Raw genomic sequence first — 21108 nt, 5'->3', positions numbered from 1 at the left:
ATATCTTTTCTGTCGGAAACAAGCCCGAAAGTCCAATCATTCAACCTTCCCGCAACGACCGTTCGAACGGTTCGAACGCGTTCGAGCTCGCGCACCAATTTGTTTTGATGGGTTGCACCCACCGCCACACGGTTTGACAGTCGAGCACTGGCCCCGCATAATCGGGCTCGATTCGAGCGGCCATGAGCCATGAGTGCGGTGGCCCAGCGACGGCAGCGCCACCGTTGAGGAATGCAGCAAGCTCATTCTAATGTGCCAAGAGAAAAGTGGAAGTCGGACAGTGTTTTGTACCGGAGTGATTTCCGTCGAAAATCCGCATTCCAGTCGAGTGTAAGTGGTGGAAAACTATCGGAAAAGTTGTGGGAAGGGGTTTGGATGTGGGAACAGATGAAATCCTTTGGGTTTCGGTTGGGGAAGTGACAAAAATTCCGACTTAAAGTGGGCGGGAGTAATCGCTTTTGCGAGTGCTGAGATTGTGACTCGAAGATGGGTTTGGAGTGGAATTTTATGTGTTTGGAGTGCGTTTCGATGGTGCAGCATACGGGAATCAAGAGGTCAAATTGATCAAGAAGTGATTTTCAAGGTGCTCTTGAGGAATATGCGTTGCTGAAAATGTCAATGAGAATTGCAAATCGCACATTCCATTCATAGTATTTTTTCCTCTTCTCATAAATATCGTCGTTCGGTTCGCTGTTGTACACACACACACTGTGAAGTGGATTCGAAGGAACTGCGGTACACGCGTACACATACAGATGGAGCGGAGCGCAACTGGTTGCGGGCGCCGTTAAACGGATTGAATGTTTGTGGAAGGCGAAGTGAGGTCGGTGGCGGACGGTGCGATTTCGTTTCGAGAGGTTGTGGAATGCCGTTTGTGCGCTGGACTGAATTGCGGTGGTTTATTTTTTATTTTGCGAACCGAAGGACAGTGGATGGCGCGCGGCGGTTTTGGAGGCCAGAGGTTCGAAGAATCTACAAAGTGGCATGCAAAAGCTGTGCGGCGCTGGACTGCAGTGTGGTTGAGAATGCAGTAATCGAGCAGTTATTTGATTGCGCTCGAAGGTGAGGGGCGAGCGAAGAGCAGCGGTGAGAGAAGGAAGGAATGCAGAGCAAATAAGAATAAGAAGACGCAAGATGACGAAGAACACCCGTCGCATTCCACGTATTCTTTCGTTATTACAATCTATCCACATTCCTTTCCTTTTGGAGGTGAAACGATGAAGCAGGGGGTAGAGTTGGTAGGTAGCTGTTAACTGCACACCTATACTAGACGGTGCGAATTGAAACGGGCGACGGGCGACGAGTGCTTAATCATTTATGTGTAGGTAGCTACACGTTTACGTACGGAGAAAGAAAATAAACAACCCTTTTGCACAAGGAGACGCAAATGGAATGTATAGTGTAGTAGGATATGGATTGACGAGTGCAAGCATTTTGCAGCTTGCAGTGAAAGTAATTCAAATCTCGGACGACTCGGAGCGTCTCAGCACGTTGTTCAGGAGAATTAATTCAATACAGCGATTATCGTTGACGAGTACCCAAGTGAACGGGCATTGTAATTAGTAAGTGATTAGTGGCGTTATGCAATCATTTCATTCGAGTATGAAGAGGAATGTGGCGAGGCCATGATTGATTGCAGCAAACACGCAAAGCGGCGCCCGGCTTACTATCTTGCAACAGGTTCCGATAGAGTTGCTTTGTTCGGCGATATCAGTGCAACGGCGAATAAAGGTGATAGAGGATAGTGCTCCCAGGGGAATGTTGAAAGAATGTCGTACATCAACGGATTACCATAGAGTGAAGGAAGTGTGAAGCGTTGTGAGGTGAGAAAGCGACGATAATGGTCATGAACTTTGCGCCCTCACATGGGAATGGCGCCGAGATTGAGTGGAGGTAGGGCTCGCATTCTTGAGATGGAACTGGCGCGACGAAAGAGGTGATTGGTCGCCAGACAAAGACGGCGCTTAGTCAGCAGGAGGCTCGAGCCACTTTTTGCGGATGAGTCATTTGTTCTGCGGAGGTGGTCGGATTGGATAAGCATTGAGTAATGCTGAAGAAAGCCGTACTTTGTAATCTAGTTGGATACTTAGGGTTTTGATCAATTGAGCTAAAAGTTGAATTTTAGGCTATAGATATAATTATGAATTCTAATACATATTTGCCCATGCCTTTCATACGAAAAGATTGCCGTTTGTTAATGCAGCCAAACATAAGTGGTTGAACTTGTGCTAAGCATATATAATTTGAATGATTCATATTGTCCTCTATACAATGTATTTTTATTTCTTTTCAGATGGAAACGTAACTTTCGATTGGAACAATAAAAGCAGCACTTAGAGATGCCTCACATGTTACAGTAACTTGCAGTCAAGTGGAATAACATCAAGTGCATACATATCTTAGTTGTATGAACAAGGTGGAATATTATCAAGTGATCACAAACAATTTAATGTGAACGAATCGAAAAAATCGCGAACCCAACCAACAGAAATTAAGCCAACAATAAATCAAACGAATGTGAATTAAATTCCAAGTGAAATAACAAATCGACGAAAATAGACGTGCCTTATCACTCCAAGCATCGAACCTTAATTCCACGAACCGAATCCCAAAAATCAAGTGAATGCCCATAGAGAACAAACGCCGTTTCCGTCATCGCCATCATGTCTCACTCCCACGGTCTTGTCCGGTACTCGCAGTACTCGTCTTCCGGAGGGGCGGGTCCCCAGACGAGCAACAGCTCTGCGTCCAAACCGATGCCATCGTCGAGCGCTAGCAGCGGAAGACCCTCATCGGCTGCTGCTCAGCCCCCTCCAGGTCAACCGCAAATTCCTCCACCGCCGGCGGTGCGGCCTCCTATGCTGGTAACCTCGTCTGGGTGCTCGATGCTTCCGCCGAGTCCACCATTGCCACCGTCGGCCCAATCCGGTTCCGGATCTAGCAGCCCTCAACAAGCTCAACAGCAGTGCCAAACCACGCAAACCTCGGTTCCTTCGAGTCCCAAGTACTCCGCTATGGCCAGCAGCCTGTCCGGATCAGATACTGATGTGTCAACTTCCACGGAGAACCTTACCCGCGAGGAACGCTACGTACTGCGTCATGCCCGCGTTGAACCGCAAGGCGAAGAGAACATGCAAGGAAGTGTTACCCCCGTGAACGAAATCCAGGGTCGTTATATCCCTGATAAGTTCTCATCGAATACTTCCTCGGATTCGACGCGTTATGCTACTCCAAACAGCAGCCGAAGCATTTCTGAAAGCCGTAACGGCATGCATACCTACGCTAACACCGTAAACGATGGTTCTAACCGAAACTCGATCATCAGTACCGGCTCGAATCGTAACTCGCTGAAGGAACCTAACTCCAACCGGTCTTCCATGGACGTGTCGCAATCGTCCTACAACACCCTCATCATCCATGACGAAGGCATCTACTCGTTGAACCGAGAATACTCCAGTCCTCCCCCGTACATGAAGAAAGATAGACCGCGATCGTACGGTGAATCGCAACCTCCGATTCAGGAGCTGTCCGAAATCCCGGAAAAGTATCTTAGCCAAAGTCACGTACTGAAACACCTTGCTAAGGAAGTGAAACTGCCGGCACGGACTCGCAGTGACTCCAACACCCGTGACTCGGGCGTTTCGGAGAATACGGACTCTAGAGATCCACCAAAGTACGGCCAACACTGGGTTGAAGCACAGAGCGCATTCACTGATGAGTCGGCCGCTACGCAAGCAAATGCCAAACTAAAGAGTAAGAGTCAACCGGACTTGACGCGGCTGTTGGACATCGATCCGGAAGAGGTGGAAGCTATGTACAAAGAAAATCAACACCTCAAGCAACAGTTGAACAACTGTTTCCTAAAGGTTGCCAAAAGCCAAAAGCTGGAGCAGGAAATATCCAATATCTACCGGGTGCACGAGGAATTGGTGCAATCCTGTGAGCGACGCGAGCGACTGGAGAAAGCCGCCCGGACTCGTCTGCAGCAGGACTGCCGCAGACTTCAGGAGCTGAACCGAGCCTTCCGCGATCAGGTCGAAGTTCTGCAGAATCAACTACTTTCGTCGTCGGATCATCAGCTCGGACGAACGCAGCAGGACGTGCTCATCTCGCAACTGGTGACGCAAAGTAAGTACTATCACTAATGAATGATCTGACGTTGGGAATACTGATTGATGCTGTACTACTTCGCAGATAAATCACTAGTTGACGCAAATCGACGTCAATGCATTGAACTGCAGGCGCAGAACGCGACGCTGGAGGAGCAGCGAATTCACATCAACGTGCTTGATACGGCCCTGAAACGGCTGGAAGAAGAAGTATGGTGATTTGAAACCCCTAAGCAGGTGGTTTGCTAAATTCTTGATCTTTTGTTACAGTGCCGTCAGAAGCAGGTCTACGTGGAACGCTGCGCACAACTACAACACGCTTTACAGTCACTCCAGAATGCCAGTGAACGAAGAGAGCAGGCGGAACGAAAACTTCGCATGGACTACGAGAATGATCTACCGAACCGCAGCGGTAGCAGCACCAACAGCGAAACGGACAACCTCAAGTGGCAGCTACGCGAAAAGGAAGCACAGATTATGAGGTTAGTAGAAAGCTATAAAACTCTGGAAACATAAACTTAATCAACTTTTTTTTTCTGCAGACTTGAAGCCGAATGTGCCAAACTGGAGCAGCGCAACTTGGAGGAGTCGAATGTACGAAATGTCGCCAAGCTGGCGATGGAGCGCAACTCGCAGGAAACGGAGCGAATCATTGCCGAAGCGAAGCAGGAGAAGATCCGCTACCTGGATGAGGCGCATGCAGCGAACCGTAAGGTGACGGAGCTGCAAACACGACTTAAACTGGTGGAGAATCGATTGGCCGAAAAAGAGGCCATGATCCGAGCTTATCAGGGACAAAAAAGTAAGTTGTGCGGAGATGCATGTGCGAGATCTGTTTAAACCTTGTGTTCAATTGCAGTCTATGGTTCAACAAACTCCTACGGATCGTACAACCTATCGAACGATAGCTTCGCACTGAATTCACTAGGAGCATACAACTCGCAGGCGTCGTACGATGTGTCGAACAACTCGTTCGACGTGACCACTACGGCCTCTCTGCTGGACACGACCGGCTACTGTCCGAACGTGTCGTCCAGCTTTACCTCGAACTATGGACAGACCAACCCGAGTTTCAACCAAAGCTCGATCAATCTGCAGACGGCGGGCGGCAATAGCTACAGCTCGCCAAGCAGCAGCTCTAACTACAGTACCAACTACGGAGCCAGCGAGCACGCCACTATCTACGACTCGAAGAACTTTGACGCCCAACGTAAATCAATAGACGATCAGCTCAAGCAGCTGGACGAACAGCTGCTCAGCAAGGTGAGTGAACTGATGGTAGAGAAGCAAAGTAACCTGCTGTTAAAGGCTCGTGCTGCGGCGGTAGCAGCCGCCAACAAGGGCAGTACCAGCTCGATAGCTGCTTCGTCGCGTGCATCCGCTAGTGGAGCCACATCCAGCTCAAGCTCAGTGGACTCCAATGGTAACCTACTAACCGACCACAGTGTGCTTGCTAACAGCAGTGCTTCTAACAATCCCGCCAGCAAGGTAAGCACCGAACGGAAGCAAATATCCAAAACCATCTCGACACCGGCAATCAATGCTTCTGTCGGCGGCAGTGTGGCGCCCAACGTTCCCAAACTTCCTAAGAAAGCAACTTCCGTAAGTAGCGTTAAGAAGCTGATTGCTTCGTCCTGTAAGAATATTTCCTCGCCATCTTCATCGTCGGAACAGGAGACGTTCTATTAGGTGGTTTTACGGGTTTGGGGTTGGGGATCTAAGTAGGTTCCTTGTGGGAGCGGATGTATGTTAAGTGTTGCCAGAAGAGCATGCAAGGTGCTTGACAAGGAGTGGCGGGATTGTTAGTTACTATAGCCAAATAGATTTGAAACATTTATTTTAGATGCAACATGAATTATTTAAACATGAATGGAAGACTCCCAGTGAAAAACACAACTTCAAATATTCGAATGTGTTGAATTGATTTATTTATGCTGGACTTGTTATAATGATACTGACCTTGGAGTTGACGTACAAAAATGTTTTAAAATCTACTTAGTTTGTCGAGTAGCTTGCTATGGACAAATGCACGAATTCACTAATCTGACATTTGAGCGGTGCCGAATTCACTAGTTTCCATAGTATCATAAATAACACGGCACCGCTAAAACGTCAGAGAATGAACGCGTACATTGATCCATGGACCAATGCACGAGTTCACTGATTTGACGTTTGAGCGGTGTCGAATTCGCTCGTTGCCATGGTCACGTAAATAACACGGCACCGCTCAAAAGTCAGATAGTGAACTCGTGCATCGGTCCATATCCGGTTGAAGATGTTTCATGGTGACACAACTGTTTGTGAAGATCTGGCAACACTGACCATTCACACTAGTACTCCATATGTTTCCTTTTTCTCTTTAATAATTTTACATGTGACACTTATTTGAGCCACGTGAACGACTAATAATCTTTCTAAAGATACAAAAAATTGCAATCTGAGAGACTGATAGAGACTATTGTGTATAAATCTTTGTTTATGTCAAAACACATTCAAACAATACAAAAAGCCTTCAACTAAAGATCTGATTTGCAATCTAAAGCCATCAGAAAAAAATACACCGAAATAAACATTGAATGTCGAATCTTCTTTCATTTTCCACAACCACCTCAAGTAACTTGTAATGCCTGTAGACCATAAAGAGTCATATAAGTGTTTGTTGACGCTACCGTAGGTAATACTTACACGTTGATACAATCGATATCAAACGAGAAGAAATTAATTAAAATACCAAATACCAAAGATTAAATAAGACTCTTGCCTACCTGGCCAAGTAACTCATTCTCACGCGAAACAACATGGCCTACTCATTCACACATACATGCACACCTAAATCCGATGGTTTCGCATATCTCTACTAAAATGATTCAAATTGATAATAATTCGTGTGTGTTAATGATTGTGTGTATGAGTTGGCTCGCCAGTTTCTCACCTCCATTTTATTTTCCTACAAGACAGTTTATTTCCACGTGTGTCAGATCAGATTTTCTCGAAAAACCTAACACAATAACAGTCCCCATTGTTTCTCTTTCCCTCAAACGTGTAATAATAGCACCAGAAAGCTAGCGCATATCATTGTACCATATCGCTTTTCTGTTAGTTTTAAGCAAAACTAATTTATTTGTATAAAATATAAACTCTGCGAGTCTGTTAGCAAAACAAATACACTAAGCAGTGTATGTAAGCATAAACCACACTACTAGAGTTGCCTTGCAAAACACAAATCAATAATCCTAATTGACAATCGAATGTAAGCAGGATAAGCATAAGTGCCTTTTACCCCGATGCGTAATCAATAAATGACTAATCCTTATAGCTGAATCAAAAATCGATGATAGCCGCTAAGGGGGCATAAGGGTTTTTATCCGACGTTAATCATAGTAGACTTTTTCACAGATTACAAAAAAAAATGGACACGTTGTGGTCTTATTTACAGTGTTAGCAGATTGTACTAGATAGATTCCAAAAATCGTATTCTTATAAATACATATATTTTATATTTACTTAATATGCAAAACAAAAAACAAAGAAAAGGTGAAAAATTTCTGACAGTATCAATAAATATTGTTGAAATGAGTAAAACTAACTGTGTGTTTTGTTTTTCTTTTGTTTGTTAATACAGCGTTTTAAGCGAATCCCTTGCTTCACATTATCCCCTGCCTTTATCCAAATCTGCGTTTGAATTTTTGTCGTTATTTGGCTGATTGGTCTGCTTCGTGTGCCTTCAAAGTTATATCCTCGTGTTACTGCATTGACTCCTCCCCAATTGGCTTACAAATCTATCATTTGAAAGAAATCGTGAGTGATTGCATGGACTTAACAAATGTTTATAGATTGGGAGTATTGCTTTTGTTTTTGGACAACGTGGGCCTAGTGATCCTGATATTACATGAAGATTTGTCCGTGACTTTTTGGTAAAGCAAAATTTACAAATCTTTCGCCGATTTTTTTTCCTCGCCTCCCAGACAACTCAAAGACCGTATCACTCAAGATTTATTATTGTTTAGGAACTTCTCTAAGGTGTTTTCCTTATATGTTCTTTCGTAAAACTCCATACATTTCTTAAGCAGAATCTTACAAAATTTAGCACAGTAGTCTGGCGGCGATTAAAAAAAAACAATAATGAGGAAGGCGTGGTTATTATTTTTGTTGGACAGAGAGGTAAATTCTTCTTCGAAATTTTTTCTTTACGTTTTGAGCATTTGAGTATTTTCTCGGATTCAAATTTATGTGTCGCAGATAATTATTATACGTTTATGTGAATGACATCAAACTAGATATTGATGATCAGATGCTCCTGAAGTATACATTAGATTGGAAGGTCTTGGAACTCAATTAGAATTGACTGCCATTTCCTTTTTATTTGATGACATATTTCGGCGAAAATTTCACTCAAATTGTCATACAAAAACCGAGTATTTGGAGTGTCAGTCTGTTCGGAATTTGAGACAAAACGGTATCCGTTAAACATGATTGTGCTACTTTTCCCCAAATATCGTTCCTCCGAACGTCAGTTCCTCGAATGACCCTTTTCCGCTAATACCAGTTCCCCGAATGACCATTTTCCCCGAAAAGTGATGCATTTGAAATAGATTCTATAATAGTTTTCAGTGGCAGGATGGTGAACTAGAAAGAACAATGAGCAATCAAAAGAAGAACGTATTTGGTAATTCTCAACTATACACATTTTGCCAACTATGATGAGGACGGGGAAACTCCAAAGAATTGCCAATCAAATAAAGTAGGGTGCATATCAAAAGATCAGTACGTTCACTACCCTGAAATATAGTGACTATGGTGAATGCCAAACATTAGTCGGGGAAGTGGGCTATTCGAGGAAATGGGATATTTGAGGAACTGGTATTCGGAGAAATGGCGTTTGGGGAAACAGCCAATCAAATCGTACTACTAATATAATTACTTTGATTGTTAGTTATTTCAACCCGTTTTGGAATTTTTCCAGACATCATTTATCAGGTTCTTTCAGGAATTATCTTTTCTTACTAGTGATACTTCCCAAAAAAGACAAAGTCTGCTTCGCAGTTTAGTTACCCTCATGAGCAAAATAAGAGCTCTTTACGTCTATATGACACTTAATTGCTTTAGATATTTGAATAGATTTTTTGTCTTTGAATTGTTCCAGGGACTGCTGAAGGAATTTTAAAGAAAATTCTCAGGAAATTAATTCTAAAATTGAAATCAAAAAAAATCGAATAAATCAACAGAAACAACAGAAATCGTCTACCTGTTAAAAGATTGTCTAAACATTTGTTTTCAAAGGGGAATATCTGAAGGAACTTCTTGAAGAATCTTTAGAGAAATTCTTAGGAGTAATGTACGTGGAATTCTTAGAAAAAAGTTTGACCTTCAAAATGATCTTGCTTTACCGCTACGACTATTTGAGCTTCATTCTTTCAGGACTTACTTCAGCCACAACAACATTTTTTCTTTTCATATTTAATTAGAAACTTTTCCAAGAATTTTTCCGGGGACTGCTTGAGAATTTTCAAGAAAATTCGCAAGAAATTCATTGTAGAATTTAAAAAAAAAAACATCCTGATTTATTCAAGAATCCCTCAAGAAATGGTCCACCAACTGAAAGGTTCTCTGGGAATTTGATTTCAAAAGGGAACATTCGAAGGTATTTCTTGAAAAACCTTTAAAAAAATCGTAGAGATAATTTTAGTGGAATTCTTAGACAAATATATAAAATAGAGTAAGGTGGGGCAAAAGTTCGACCTTAGTGGTATAATCAAAGTTTCCAGGAAAATAATAACAGATGAAACAAAACAAATACCATACAGCGAACCTTCATCATATTGGCTATAACTTTGCTGAACAAACTTGTGTCAAAATATTTACCCATTTTTAGTTATAACAGTTTCAAAATTGATTGTCTTATTCGAACTTTTGCCCCACCGGTGGGGCAAAAGTTCGAATCTAGTGTGGGGCAAAAGTTCGTTGGCTAAAACACAAAATATCAATACTTTTATGCCAGGCATACTTTCTACCAGCCGTAAACTTATGTTTGCCAAAAGAATACACACTAAATTTTCATCAAAAAATGCCCAAAACAGGGTTAATTGTAATACACCCAAAAAATAGCAGTTTTTTGCAAAACTAAGGGAAATTTAAAATTTTTGTGACATTTTTCACACGATCAGGCAAATTTCGCTAAATTTGAAGATAATATGTAGATTTCAGAAAATTTGAAAAATTTTCCGTGGGTTTATACATGGGTCGAACTTTAGCCCCACAGATTCGAACTTTTGCCCCGCTATGGGCCAAAAATTGATTCCAACTATTTATGGATAAACTAATCCACGTCAAAGCATCCTTATGATAGGCCTTGAAACGCCCTTACATAAAATATTGAAAAATATTTTATCTTTATTTGGTTCCATGCATCGAAAGTTTGACCAAATATTACAATATTTACGTCGAAAAACAACAAATAGCCATAACTTTTCCAAATCTCAATCGATTTTTATGATATTTGGAGTGAAAGTCTCTTACTTGAATAGCATTCAAACCACCATGACATTTCTAAGTTTTGATTTGATTTGAGCTAGAAATCTTAAAAAGAAACTCTTGCCCCACTCGAACTTTTGCCCCACTTTACTCTACTATTATAAAAACCATTGAACAAACAAATGAATGAGCAGTTCTTGCTGAAACCAGGCCGCCATCGGCACCCATCGTTAGAATTCCAATTTTATGTCACTGATCGCTAGTTTTCGATAAATCTTAAGGGTGGTCCTTTCTGTTTTCTCAAATTGGTGGACCCCTCGTATGCCAGATAGCTGAACAGTTTGCGAAAAAGCCCATTTTTCGATAAATCTTGGGTACTTCTTCACGGGATATGTCTCATATTTCGCTTGGAACACATAGCAAACTTAGTGGCATCGTATAGAGAACAGATATAGCTTTCATTTAAACTTGAAAAAATTTTGGCGGCCATCTCGAATTTGGCCGCCATCTTGAATTTTGTTAGAAAAATCGATTTTTCACCATAAGCGCACCGCTAGTTTTAAATTCTGAGATCACCATCAGAAAGCTGAGGAAAAATTGCGTAAGATAGGCTACAGAAACTAGGTGAGCAATGGTATTTACCCTATCAAATGAACGATTTTCTAAATCATGTTCTACTATTTTGACGTATATGGCGAGTGCAATCAATACAAACATCATTTTTTGTACAACAAAGAAACAAGTTTTCAACCTTTGGTGTTTTATTCGAGTCGAGTAAAGAATAAGAATATTATTTTTAGTGAAAAAATCTGGCGGCCATCTTGGATTTTGACGCCATCTTGATTTTAGGTAGTAGAATTAATTTTTCAACTTGATAGCACTCAGCATGTCGAATTTAGAGGCTACCAATAAAAAGGTTACGTATACTCTTCTTCTTATTATTCTTAACTTTACTGACGTTACGTCCCTACTGGAACCGAGCCCAATACTCAGCTTTATTAGTCATAAATCCAGGTTATTAAACAGGAATTTTCTTTTTTAATGCGATTTCTGACAACAGAATAATTCTTCGACATATCTTTGAATTCAGTAATAATAAATAAATAAATTCAATAAATGAAAACCGTCAAAAAACATTGATTGTATTAAACAAACATTGTTTTACCCTATGCATTGTTGTTCATTGTATGAAGTTTATAGATTGCGTGTCGGGACATTAGTAAGCCTTGTGGTAATATCTGTAGTTCTAACGTAAAACATTGACAAAAGTGCATTAATTTATAATGAAAGTCTTAAATTTTGAAGCAAAAAACATCCTTGATTTTCTAAGTCATAAAGTATCGTTTTTAGTACCGCCCAACATGCATGTGAAAAATAGCGAAATTGAATGATGAGAAGCAGGTTTTGTTCTAATGTGGACGTAATGCCGAAAAGCAGGTGTATAATTTCGAGGTTAGAAAAACTGGCGGCCATCTTGGCTTTCGACGCCATCTTGGGTTTTAGCAGTTGCATGCAGGGATGCCAAGTCAATTTTTCAAAAATCTGGAAGATTTTGAAAATTTTTCTGGAAAAGTCTGGATCTCTAATGCCGTATATGGAGAACCTTACAAATTATTTACAAAACCTTATAAATTCAATACAAAATTTATCTGGATCTTCCAGATTTTTGTTAAATGGAGCCTCAAAAATCTGGAATATTCCAGACAAATCTGGAAGGTTGGCAACGCAGGTTGCATGATTTTTTACCACCTCAGTGCCCATCATGTTAAATTTTAAGGCATCCGTTAAAAAAAAACTATCAGATTCTATCTTTCTTATCTTATCTCAGCTGTTCAACTGATTGTTCATTTGTATCAATGGTTTTAGACCAAATAAATGAAAGAAATAATGCTATTTTACAACTCGAAGGTATGCAGAAGAATCATTCAGGTAGCAAATAAGCGTTAAAAATCCTATTTGATAATTTGTTTTTGAAACTAGTTGAGCTGAAGGGCTGGCTCTGTTCCAGTAGGGACGTAACGTGAGGAAAAAGAGGAACAAGAAGTTGAATAAGTGTAACGAAAGCATTGAAATTCAGCATGTTGAGTGCTAACAAGGTGAAAACTCATTCTACTACTTTAAACCAAGATGGCGTCAGAATCCAAGATGGCCGCCAGATTTTTTCACTCAAATTAATACTCCTATTCTTCATCTGTCTCAAATAATACACCAACGATTGAAAACTTGTTTCTTTGTTGTACAAAAAATTATGTTGGCATTGATTGCACTCGCCATATACGTTAGAATAGCAGAACATGATTTAGAAAATCGTTCATATGATAGGGTAAATACCTTTGCTCACCTAGTTTCTGTAGCCTATCTTACGAAATTTTTCCTCAGCTTTCTGATGGTGATCTCAGAATTCAAAACTAGCGGTGCGCTAATGGTGAAAAATTGATTTTTCTAACAAAATTCAAGATGGCGCCAAATTTTTTTCAAGTTTAAATGAAAGCTTTATCTTTTCTCTATACGATGCCACTAAGTTTGCTATGTGTTCCAAGCGAAATATGAGACATATCCCATGAAGAAATACCCAACTTTTTTCTAAAAACGGGCTTTTTCGCAAACTGTTCAGCTAGCTGGCGTACGAGGGGTCCACCAATTTGAGAAAACAGAAACTACCCTTAAGTTTTATCGAAAACTAGCGATCAGTGACAAAAAATTGGAATTCTAACGATGGGTGCCGATGGCGGCCTGGTTTCAGCGAGAATTGCTCAATGCAAACTGAATTTAGTACTATACCATTTAGTACCAATATAGTTTGTTTTCTTATGACAGATATAGTAATTTCTCGATTATATCACGGACCCAAAAATTTTTGGCGTGATATACCGAAGCGTGATATAATGAAAATGTATTTTCTGCCATATAATTTTCATCAAAATTTGAGATTTGTACTGCAGAAATAAAGCTAATGAAATGAAAAGCACGTAAGGCATGGGCCAAATGAATACATGTTGCTTGTTTGTAGTTGTTTTTCAATGTAAAATGTATGAATTTCATATACTTAGGCTGATACAAATATTAATTTTCTTTTATGTCAACCCCCCCCCCCCCCCTTCAAAAATCCGAAAATTTTGAAGGGGAGAAAAAAAAAATTATCATATTTTTGACATCAGTTAGGGTTTTTCATTTTTTAACGTAAAAACAATTAAAATAATGATCCAGAGGATGATTGAAAAAAGTTTAACAACTATCGTTAAAAATAAAAATTTGAAAAAATAACTATTTTTTTCATTTTTATATTTTTGTTCCTTATTTATTTTTATCCCCCCCCTCGTACCTTCCAAGTGGTCTCGGACATAAAAGAAATTTAATATTTGTATCAGCCTTATTGTGGCGTGATAAAATTGAATAGAAAACCGTGCTAAAATCGAGAGTGATATAATGAAGCGTTATTAAAACGAGCAGTGATAAAATCGAGAAACTACTGTACTCGTATTTCGACCTGAACTGTAACGCTGTCTTGAATGTCTTAGAGAAGATTCAACTATGACGTACATCGTTTTTCGGTATTTCTAGACCCCACTCCCTTATCACGATTTTTTTTTCAATGGCTTATACACTTGAACTTTGAAAAGAAAATTTGAAAGGCAATATCAAACAGTACATCGAATTTCTTTTAAAAATCCAAAAAGAATTTTCATCATTACAAGAGATTTACTACCAAGAATATCTCGAACCGATGTAGGTACAGAATGATTTAATTTTTGAAAATTTTCAATATACCCAACTGAGAGAGAGGGGACAGCTCATTGGCAGCTGGCATGTTTTCTAGCCTTCTTTGACTTCTTTTTTCAAATTATGGGTAGTGCACAACGGTCAAATGTACTTATTTTGGTCAAAATCATATATACTTCTTTTTGTACTCTATAAAAAAGGATATTGATACAAAAAATCGATGGCAGTTCGCCAACACACAACTACATTTAGGTATTCTACTTTTTAAAATGTGAAAACATCGAATATTACCTAGAAATATTATTTAGGTTTACTTGAATTTGGACGCTTTTTCACATTCTGCCCTCCGAATGTGTTGGTTTTCCAGTGATAGTTGATGACAGGTTTCCTTGATTTCGGGAGTCAGTGACAATAGTTAGTAACTAGATGCTGTTTTTCCATACAAGATATCCAAGTTTGAGGCTCTATGTCTCAGCTCCTAAATCCTGGTGGTCCGAATTGGCAGAAATATAATGAGCTTATTATATTTCAGTCATTTACCAAAGAGTATGAAAGGGTTATTTAAAGACAAAAGTAAGAAACTAAGAGATTTTTCAATTTAATTTTGAAACGGTAAGATGTGTTGTTCACTTTTGAATGCTGTACAAACTTGCAGAACACAGCAACCACTTACAACTTATCGGTTTTCATTTAGTCAAAAATCTCTCAGTTACTTACTTTTGTCTTTGAACAACCCTCTGAAACTCTTTGGAAAATTAATGAAATATAATGAGCTCATTACACAAAACTTCAGGTTCCCAGACAACCAGAATGTACATATTACGAAATCACCTTTTGCGTAATGCGATGCTTAGAGTAAGGTGGGGCAAAAGTTCGACCTTAGTGGTATAATCAAAGCTTTCAGGAAAACAATAGCAGTTAAAACAAAACAAATACCATACAGTGAACCTTCAACATATTGGCTATAATTTTGATGAACAAACTTGAGTCCAAATATTTACCCATTTTTGGTTATAACAGTTTCAAAATATATTGTCTTATTCGAACTTTTGCCCCACCGGTGGGGCAAGAGTTCGAATCTAGTGTGGGGCAAAAGTTCGCTCGCTAAAACACTAAATATCGATCCTTTTATGACAGGCATACTTTACACCAGCCGTAAACTTAAGTTTGCCGAAAAATGCACACTAAATTTTCATCAAAAAATTGCCCAAAACCGGGTTAATTGTAATATACTGAAAAAATAGCAGTTTTTCGCAAATCTAAGTGGAAATGTAAAATTTTGGTGACAGTTTTCACACGGTCAGACAAATTTAACTAAATTTGAAGATTATATGGATTTTTTACAATTTGAAAATTTTTCCGTGATTTTATACATGGGTCGAACTTTTGCCCCGCTGATTCGAACTTTTGCCCCACTATGGGCCAAAAATTGTTTTCAAGCATTTATGCAAAACCTAATACACGTCAAAGCAACCTTATGATAGGCCTAGAAACGCCCTTACATAAAATATTGAAAAAGATTTTATCTTCATCTGGTTCCATGCAACGAAAGTTTGACCAAAAATTACAATATTCACGTCAAAAAACAACAAATAGCCATAACTTTTCCAAATCTCAATCGATTTTTATGACATTTGGAGTAAAAGTCTCTTACTTGAATAGCATTCGAACCACAATGACATTTATAAGATTTGTTTTGAATTGAGCTAGAAATCTTAAAAAGAAACTCTTACTCCACTCGAACTTTTGCCCCATTTTACTCTATATGCGCAAAGCTTCACGTATAAGATGTTGCGAAAAGGCCTTATACGTACAAAAGTGGAGGCGATATACGTGCATATTTTATATGATGAAAAATAACATGCAATGCGAGTGTGTAAATTTTCTTGCGAACTAGTCTGTACTCTTATGCGACTTAATTTATCATAACAAAATTGATTTGACAGCTGCTACGGATTGATCCGACCTACTTTGTACAAGTATACGGGACGAAACGAAATAGGCAAATGAACTCAGAAAATAGCATTTTATGCGAGGAAACTCATCGATCAAATGATACCATCCACCATGTAGTCCGGGTGTGATGTAATTTGTGTAAATAAACGACTTTGTTCGTAAACTGTTATGCGACTTCTGGTTGTCTGGGTTATTTTGTAGTTCATCCAAGTTTCAGCCAATAGACCAATCCAATTGCCTGCGTAGTAGTGCAATGTTGACGAAATTTTCTTTGTTTGCTGTGAGAACTGTCACAACATTGCTTTTGTTTGCTGTGAGAAAGCAAACATAAAAAGAATTGCTGCCGAGCATTCACTTTCTTGTTGGACCAACGTTGACCGAAAGCTCAGATGACGTCAAACAAACACCGATTCTTTTTCATTCTGAGGAAATCGACTTGTGTAAGATTGATCGTGCGTTGGTGTTCGTGGCAGTTTGCTTGGAGACCTCTATTCATACAAGCAGAAACTTAAATACGGATATTCAAACAATGTAGCATCTTGTAAGCGAAAATCATCAAAAACTCGTGTTTTTTTCGATAAATAAAGTTATGTTGAAAACACCACGGTGCATCTTGCCTCCTTGTTGTGGTGCATGATGCCCCTCTGTTTATGAGCGCTTTGCCTCAATTTTTTTTTTTTTCTTTCTTTATTAACGAGATTTTTAGCCCTGGGCTAGTTCATCTCGGGACCAACGGCTTTACTTCCCTTCCGAAGGAAGTCGTCACTGAAAATTTTTTTTTTTTAGTGACTATCTCGGGGATGGGATTCGATCTCAGGTCCTCGGCGTGAGAGGCGTGTGTTCTAACCACTACACCAGGTCCGTCCTCAACTTTGCCTCAATGTTGTGATGCGTTTTGCTCCAAAAAGCGGTGCATCGTGCCCCACATCAATAATAATTCACGCGAATGAAGTGTTTGAAAAAGTTGAATTTTCCAATAATCTAGTAAAATTAGAACGAAAACTCGTTCAACACCATGTAGGATGAAAACAAACCAACTAGATTAGTGTATTGAAACACTACATAAGGTAACGTATATAACTTGGACATGCATATAATTTGGACAGGCTAGCCATTCTATGCTCATTTCCAATGAGATGGTGAGGAATATATGTACGGGAAATCATGTATTGCATTATTAATACACTATGCTACTTAATACTGACGACAATTTTCAAAACAATTACAAATTAGCTTCAAAAATATCGAAATTGTAAATTGTATCAATAGAACATCTGTGAAACCTACGAATGCAAGAGGACGTGCATTTCAAGAACATACATTAAATGCAATAATAGAGCACAGAATTGGCATTCATAAAAAGTTTAAAATTGGCAATATGATAAAATATGTCTAAAATTGAAGCTAAGTTCATCTAAAATCTTAACATGAGTATATAGGGCATAAATCAGGTGATGTCCAAAATAGATTATAGTTTTTGTTCTGTTGATATAATTTGGCCATCTGATGAAATACACTGGAATGTCGTGTGCATGCATACTTGCAGGCGTTTTATCGTGGATTTACCCTATTTACATGTTGTTTAGTCTTAATTTCGACACATTTTCCTTAAATGGTGCATATTACCCCAGGTACACCGACGTATCTCCGAACCATTACGTAAAAATAGGAAAAATGGTCTAGTACCGTATAAGGATTTGTGCGAGTAGATATTCCGAATGAATCCTCAGCGTTAATTTGGATTTCAAGAAAGTGGACCCATAACTAAGATGACGACGACTCTTGTTTTGTGTTTGTTAATCGATGAAAATCTATAACATATGTAGGTACTCAACATGTGACTTCAAGACTGTGTTACAAATCTGCATTAGAATAACCTTACAACGGCTCGTTTACTTTTTGAGCGAAATATTGTATAGAAATTAATGAAATTACGGTCATACTTTTTTGCTGTTATACTGAAATAGCTTGGGGCCGAACAAAGGGGTGAAGACCTCAAGAAACTTTGAGCAGTAAGTATAATTTGTTGTGTTTGTTGTTTAATTAAAGATTGACTATATAAATATACAAGTTGGATAAATTTCATATTCAATAACCTTCATACTTATTCTCTTCCATATACAGCGAGGACTCTGTTGCTTTCCGAGTCTAACCACGAAGAAACCCATTCAGCCGTTACTTTCCGATGAAGTATCCGTCTTATCGACGAACAACAGCGAAGCTTTCCTGCAGGTAAACTAGCTCATCTTGAGAAAACTCTCGTTGAATAATTCTCGTCAAACATCCATTCATTCTTTTTTCTTTCCAAACAACAGAATCTTACTCACATCGATCCGCGTGATCGAGAGAGACAAGATCGCCGGGATCAGGAAAGCATCACTGGTGGCACAGGTGGTTCGAATGGCAGTGGCAATGGTGGTGGCACTAGCGGAAACAGTGCCAGCGGGCCCAATTCAAGTGGAGCAGGGAGTTCTACCAAACCGGAGGACATGATGCTCCTGGAGAAACAGGGACGCTGCTCACAGAAGCTACGCAGCAATCAGTTGAGTAACCTAGCGCACGTCACCCAAACGGTTGGGCAAAATATGACCGATATAAGTAACATAGGAGGGAATAAGGTAAATTACTGAAGAAATTATTGCTTATGATGTGTTTATCAAATCCCACATTGCAGGTTCCTAAAATTCTATCCAACATTGCCCAACAGGCGGGAGGTATCCTTCCCCCACGGAAGGATCGTGGTGCATCGCTACCACCAAGCGCACTGCCAAGACCACCGCGAAGTTTGAAACCACCACGCAAAATTGAATACGGAAGGCTCAGCGATTCCGAGGGTAAGAAACGTGCCGAGACACCTCCTGCAACAGACCCGCAAAAGGAGTACGAAATGAAGGCGTCCAGTCTGAAACGGATGAACGCTGGGCCGTTTAACAAACGAGAATTTTCGCCCGGGAAAAGTTACATCGAGATGAAGGATCCCATTCAACTCGCAGCCAAAGACTACGGAACGCTCAAATCCAAAAACTTCGGCTCGCTCGGAAATACCTCAATTCCATCACCAAGCAAAAATGAGAGTAAATTTGGCTTCGGGACAAAAACTTCCGCTTCCGCAGTCAATAGCGGAGAATTTTCCAAGCCAGAATACACCTCCACAAAGAACTATCATCGATTGGAGGAACCGAGCTTACAGTCCCGCAAGAGCTCCCTAGACTCGGCCGGTATGAAACGTTCCCTGTTGCCTAACGTGCGCAAACTAAGTTCAACCACTGTCAAGGGATCTCGGGACTCTCTGAACTCCGCCTCCAGTGGATCCAACAATTCCAACAACTCCAATCACATCTCCAGAACGAGTCCGATGCACTCTCCACAAACTCCACATCCACCAACCTCGCTGGTCTACCACCTACATCACGGTCGAACACCTCCACGGTTCATCCACCATCAACAGTCAACGTCGGCTGAGTCGACCAAGTCTTCACTTCCGTCGCCACAATCTCCAACGGGAGCGCTGCAAAATTCTCCGTTTTTCAACAAACTGGCACCCAAACCGTCACAGCAGCAGTCTCATAAGACTAGCAGCAGCACATTGCCCAGCGCGAGTATTCTTCACGCGGCCGTTACGGCTTCGGCTACTTCGGCCATTGGGCAGCAGACTACGGCTTCGCTTCCACCGAAACCTGCCACGGATGGTGCGGGGAAGAATGGAAGCGGTGGAGGAAGTAGTAGTGGTTCGGGCGGTCAACGAAGAGGGAGCAGTTTGACCCGAAGCGAGAACAAGTACAGGATACAGTTTTAGGCGAGTGGTGGGTCTCACGAGGAAGCGGAAGTATTCATTGTATTAAAGGGGAAATTTTTGTAAGAAGGATAACTTTTTTCGATGTGAATAGTTGTAGGCATAAAGTAGTATTGGAAAGTATTCTTTTTCGATGGGTCAAATTTGTACACTTTGGAGTTGAAGAGAGATTTTGGATCTGATTCTGGTTGTTCAAAATTGTTCTAGTTTAGTTCCGCAGAAGAGAGGTCAGCTGTGGTAATATATTGAGACAGCAATATTTGAAATATGTGATGCCATTGTAACGAAAATCCGAATTCCAGTATCGATTATAACACAACGGAACAGAAATAACATTTTCGCATGTCGCTAAGATAAAGTTGTATGTGTCCAGTAAATTTGGGGCTGCTGAATTCTTTGCCGCTTTCAGGAATGGTCCATCACGTCATATATTTTTTTTTGCAGCAGGTTCAACCTTCCTTAATCCCTAACAAAAAGTAACAAATTGTGATTTAGGGTCGTTTTAGACACGAAAATTCAAACGTCTCGCAAAAATAACATGTCTAGTTTTAGAAATTCTCCAAGAGATCATGAAAGATCGCATTCATACCCGCCTCTGGAAATCCGGAAGATCCGATACCTATTCAAAATCATGAAAATTGAGCCGCCGCATGGCTAGTTTTGGTACAAAAACTGAAATATCTCCCAACACAGGTTTCTTCGGTTATCATTCTTTGATTATTTCGGCGACCACAATGAAGCAGAGTGGCCATTCACTCATTATTGTATGAGATGGATCACATGAACATTTTTTGTTGGTTAAGACTGGTTGAGCCGATAAAACCAAGAAAGAAAGATGCTCAAAAACCAGAAAATTGAACCGTAAAATGCCTAGATTTGATACAAAAACTGAAATGTCTCGCAATACGGGTATCTCCGGTGGTGATTCCTGTATTATTTTGGTGGTCAAAAAGAACCAAAGTGGTGGTGGTAGTGATCGAAAAATTTACCTGGTGGATCGGTAAGTAGATCGACTGGACGGATTGGGCGGTATGCGGGTTTCACTGGCGTATTCCCTCT

The 21108-nt window shown here is 40.1% G+C and overlaps 1 protein-coding gene across 4 annotated transcripts; it reads left to right on the top strand.

The window, feature by feature from the left end:
* Positions 1 to 204: 204 nt before the first annotated feature.
* LOC5567141 lies at positions 205 to 20315 on the top strand. 4 transcript variants are annotated; one of them, XM_001651492.2, is made up of 9 exons: positions 205 to 330; positions 2294 to 4128; positions 4195 to 4319; positions 4380 to 4591; positions 4652 to 4911; positions 4969 to 5372; positions 18381 to 18488; positions 18572 to 18874; positions 18931 to 20315. In XM_001651492.2, exons 2-9 carry the CDS (start codon positions 2664 to 2666, stop codon positions 20050 to 20052), a joined length of 3999 nt encoding a protein of 1332 aa, XP_001651542.2. In that variant the 5' UTR covers positions 205 to 330; positions 2294 to 2663; the 3' UTR covers positions 20053 to 20315. The 4 variants fall into 4 exon arrangements, with proteins under 4 accessions (XP_001651542.2, XP_021696787.1, XP_021696788.1 ...); XM_021841095.1 differs by lacking the exon at positions 205 to 330 and adding an exon at positions 822 to 1238; XM_021841096.1 differs by lacking the exon at positions 205 to 330 and adding an exon at positions 1280 to 1562.
* Positions 20316 to 21108: the final 793 nt, after the last annotated feature.

Source organism: Aedes aegypti, chromosome 2, assembly GCF_002204515.2.
Source record: "Aedes aegypti strain LVP_AGWG chromosome 2, AaegL5.0 Primary Assembly, whole genome shotgun sequence".
In the NCBI taxonomy this organism is placed as follows: Eukaryota; Metazoa; Arthropoda; class Insecta; order Diptera; family Culicidae; genus Aedes; species Aedes aegypti.
Note: the sequence above shows the minus strand (reverse complement) of the source record. Positions and strands in the feature narration are given on the sequence as shown.

Coding starts and splice junctions, on each gene's coding strand:
- LOC5567141 (XM_001651492.2), top strand. CDS start 2,664: ATGTCTCACTCCCACGGTCTTGTCCGGTACTCGCAGTACTCGTCTTCC. Junction 4,320..4,379: donor TGAAACGGCTGGAAGAAGAA/GTATGGTGATTT, acceptor CTTTTGTTACAG/TGCCGTCAGAAGCAGGTCTA. Junction 4,912..4,968: donor AGCTTATCAGGGACAAAAAA/GTAAGTTGTGCG, acceptor GTTCAATTGCAG/TCTATGGTTCAACAAACTCC.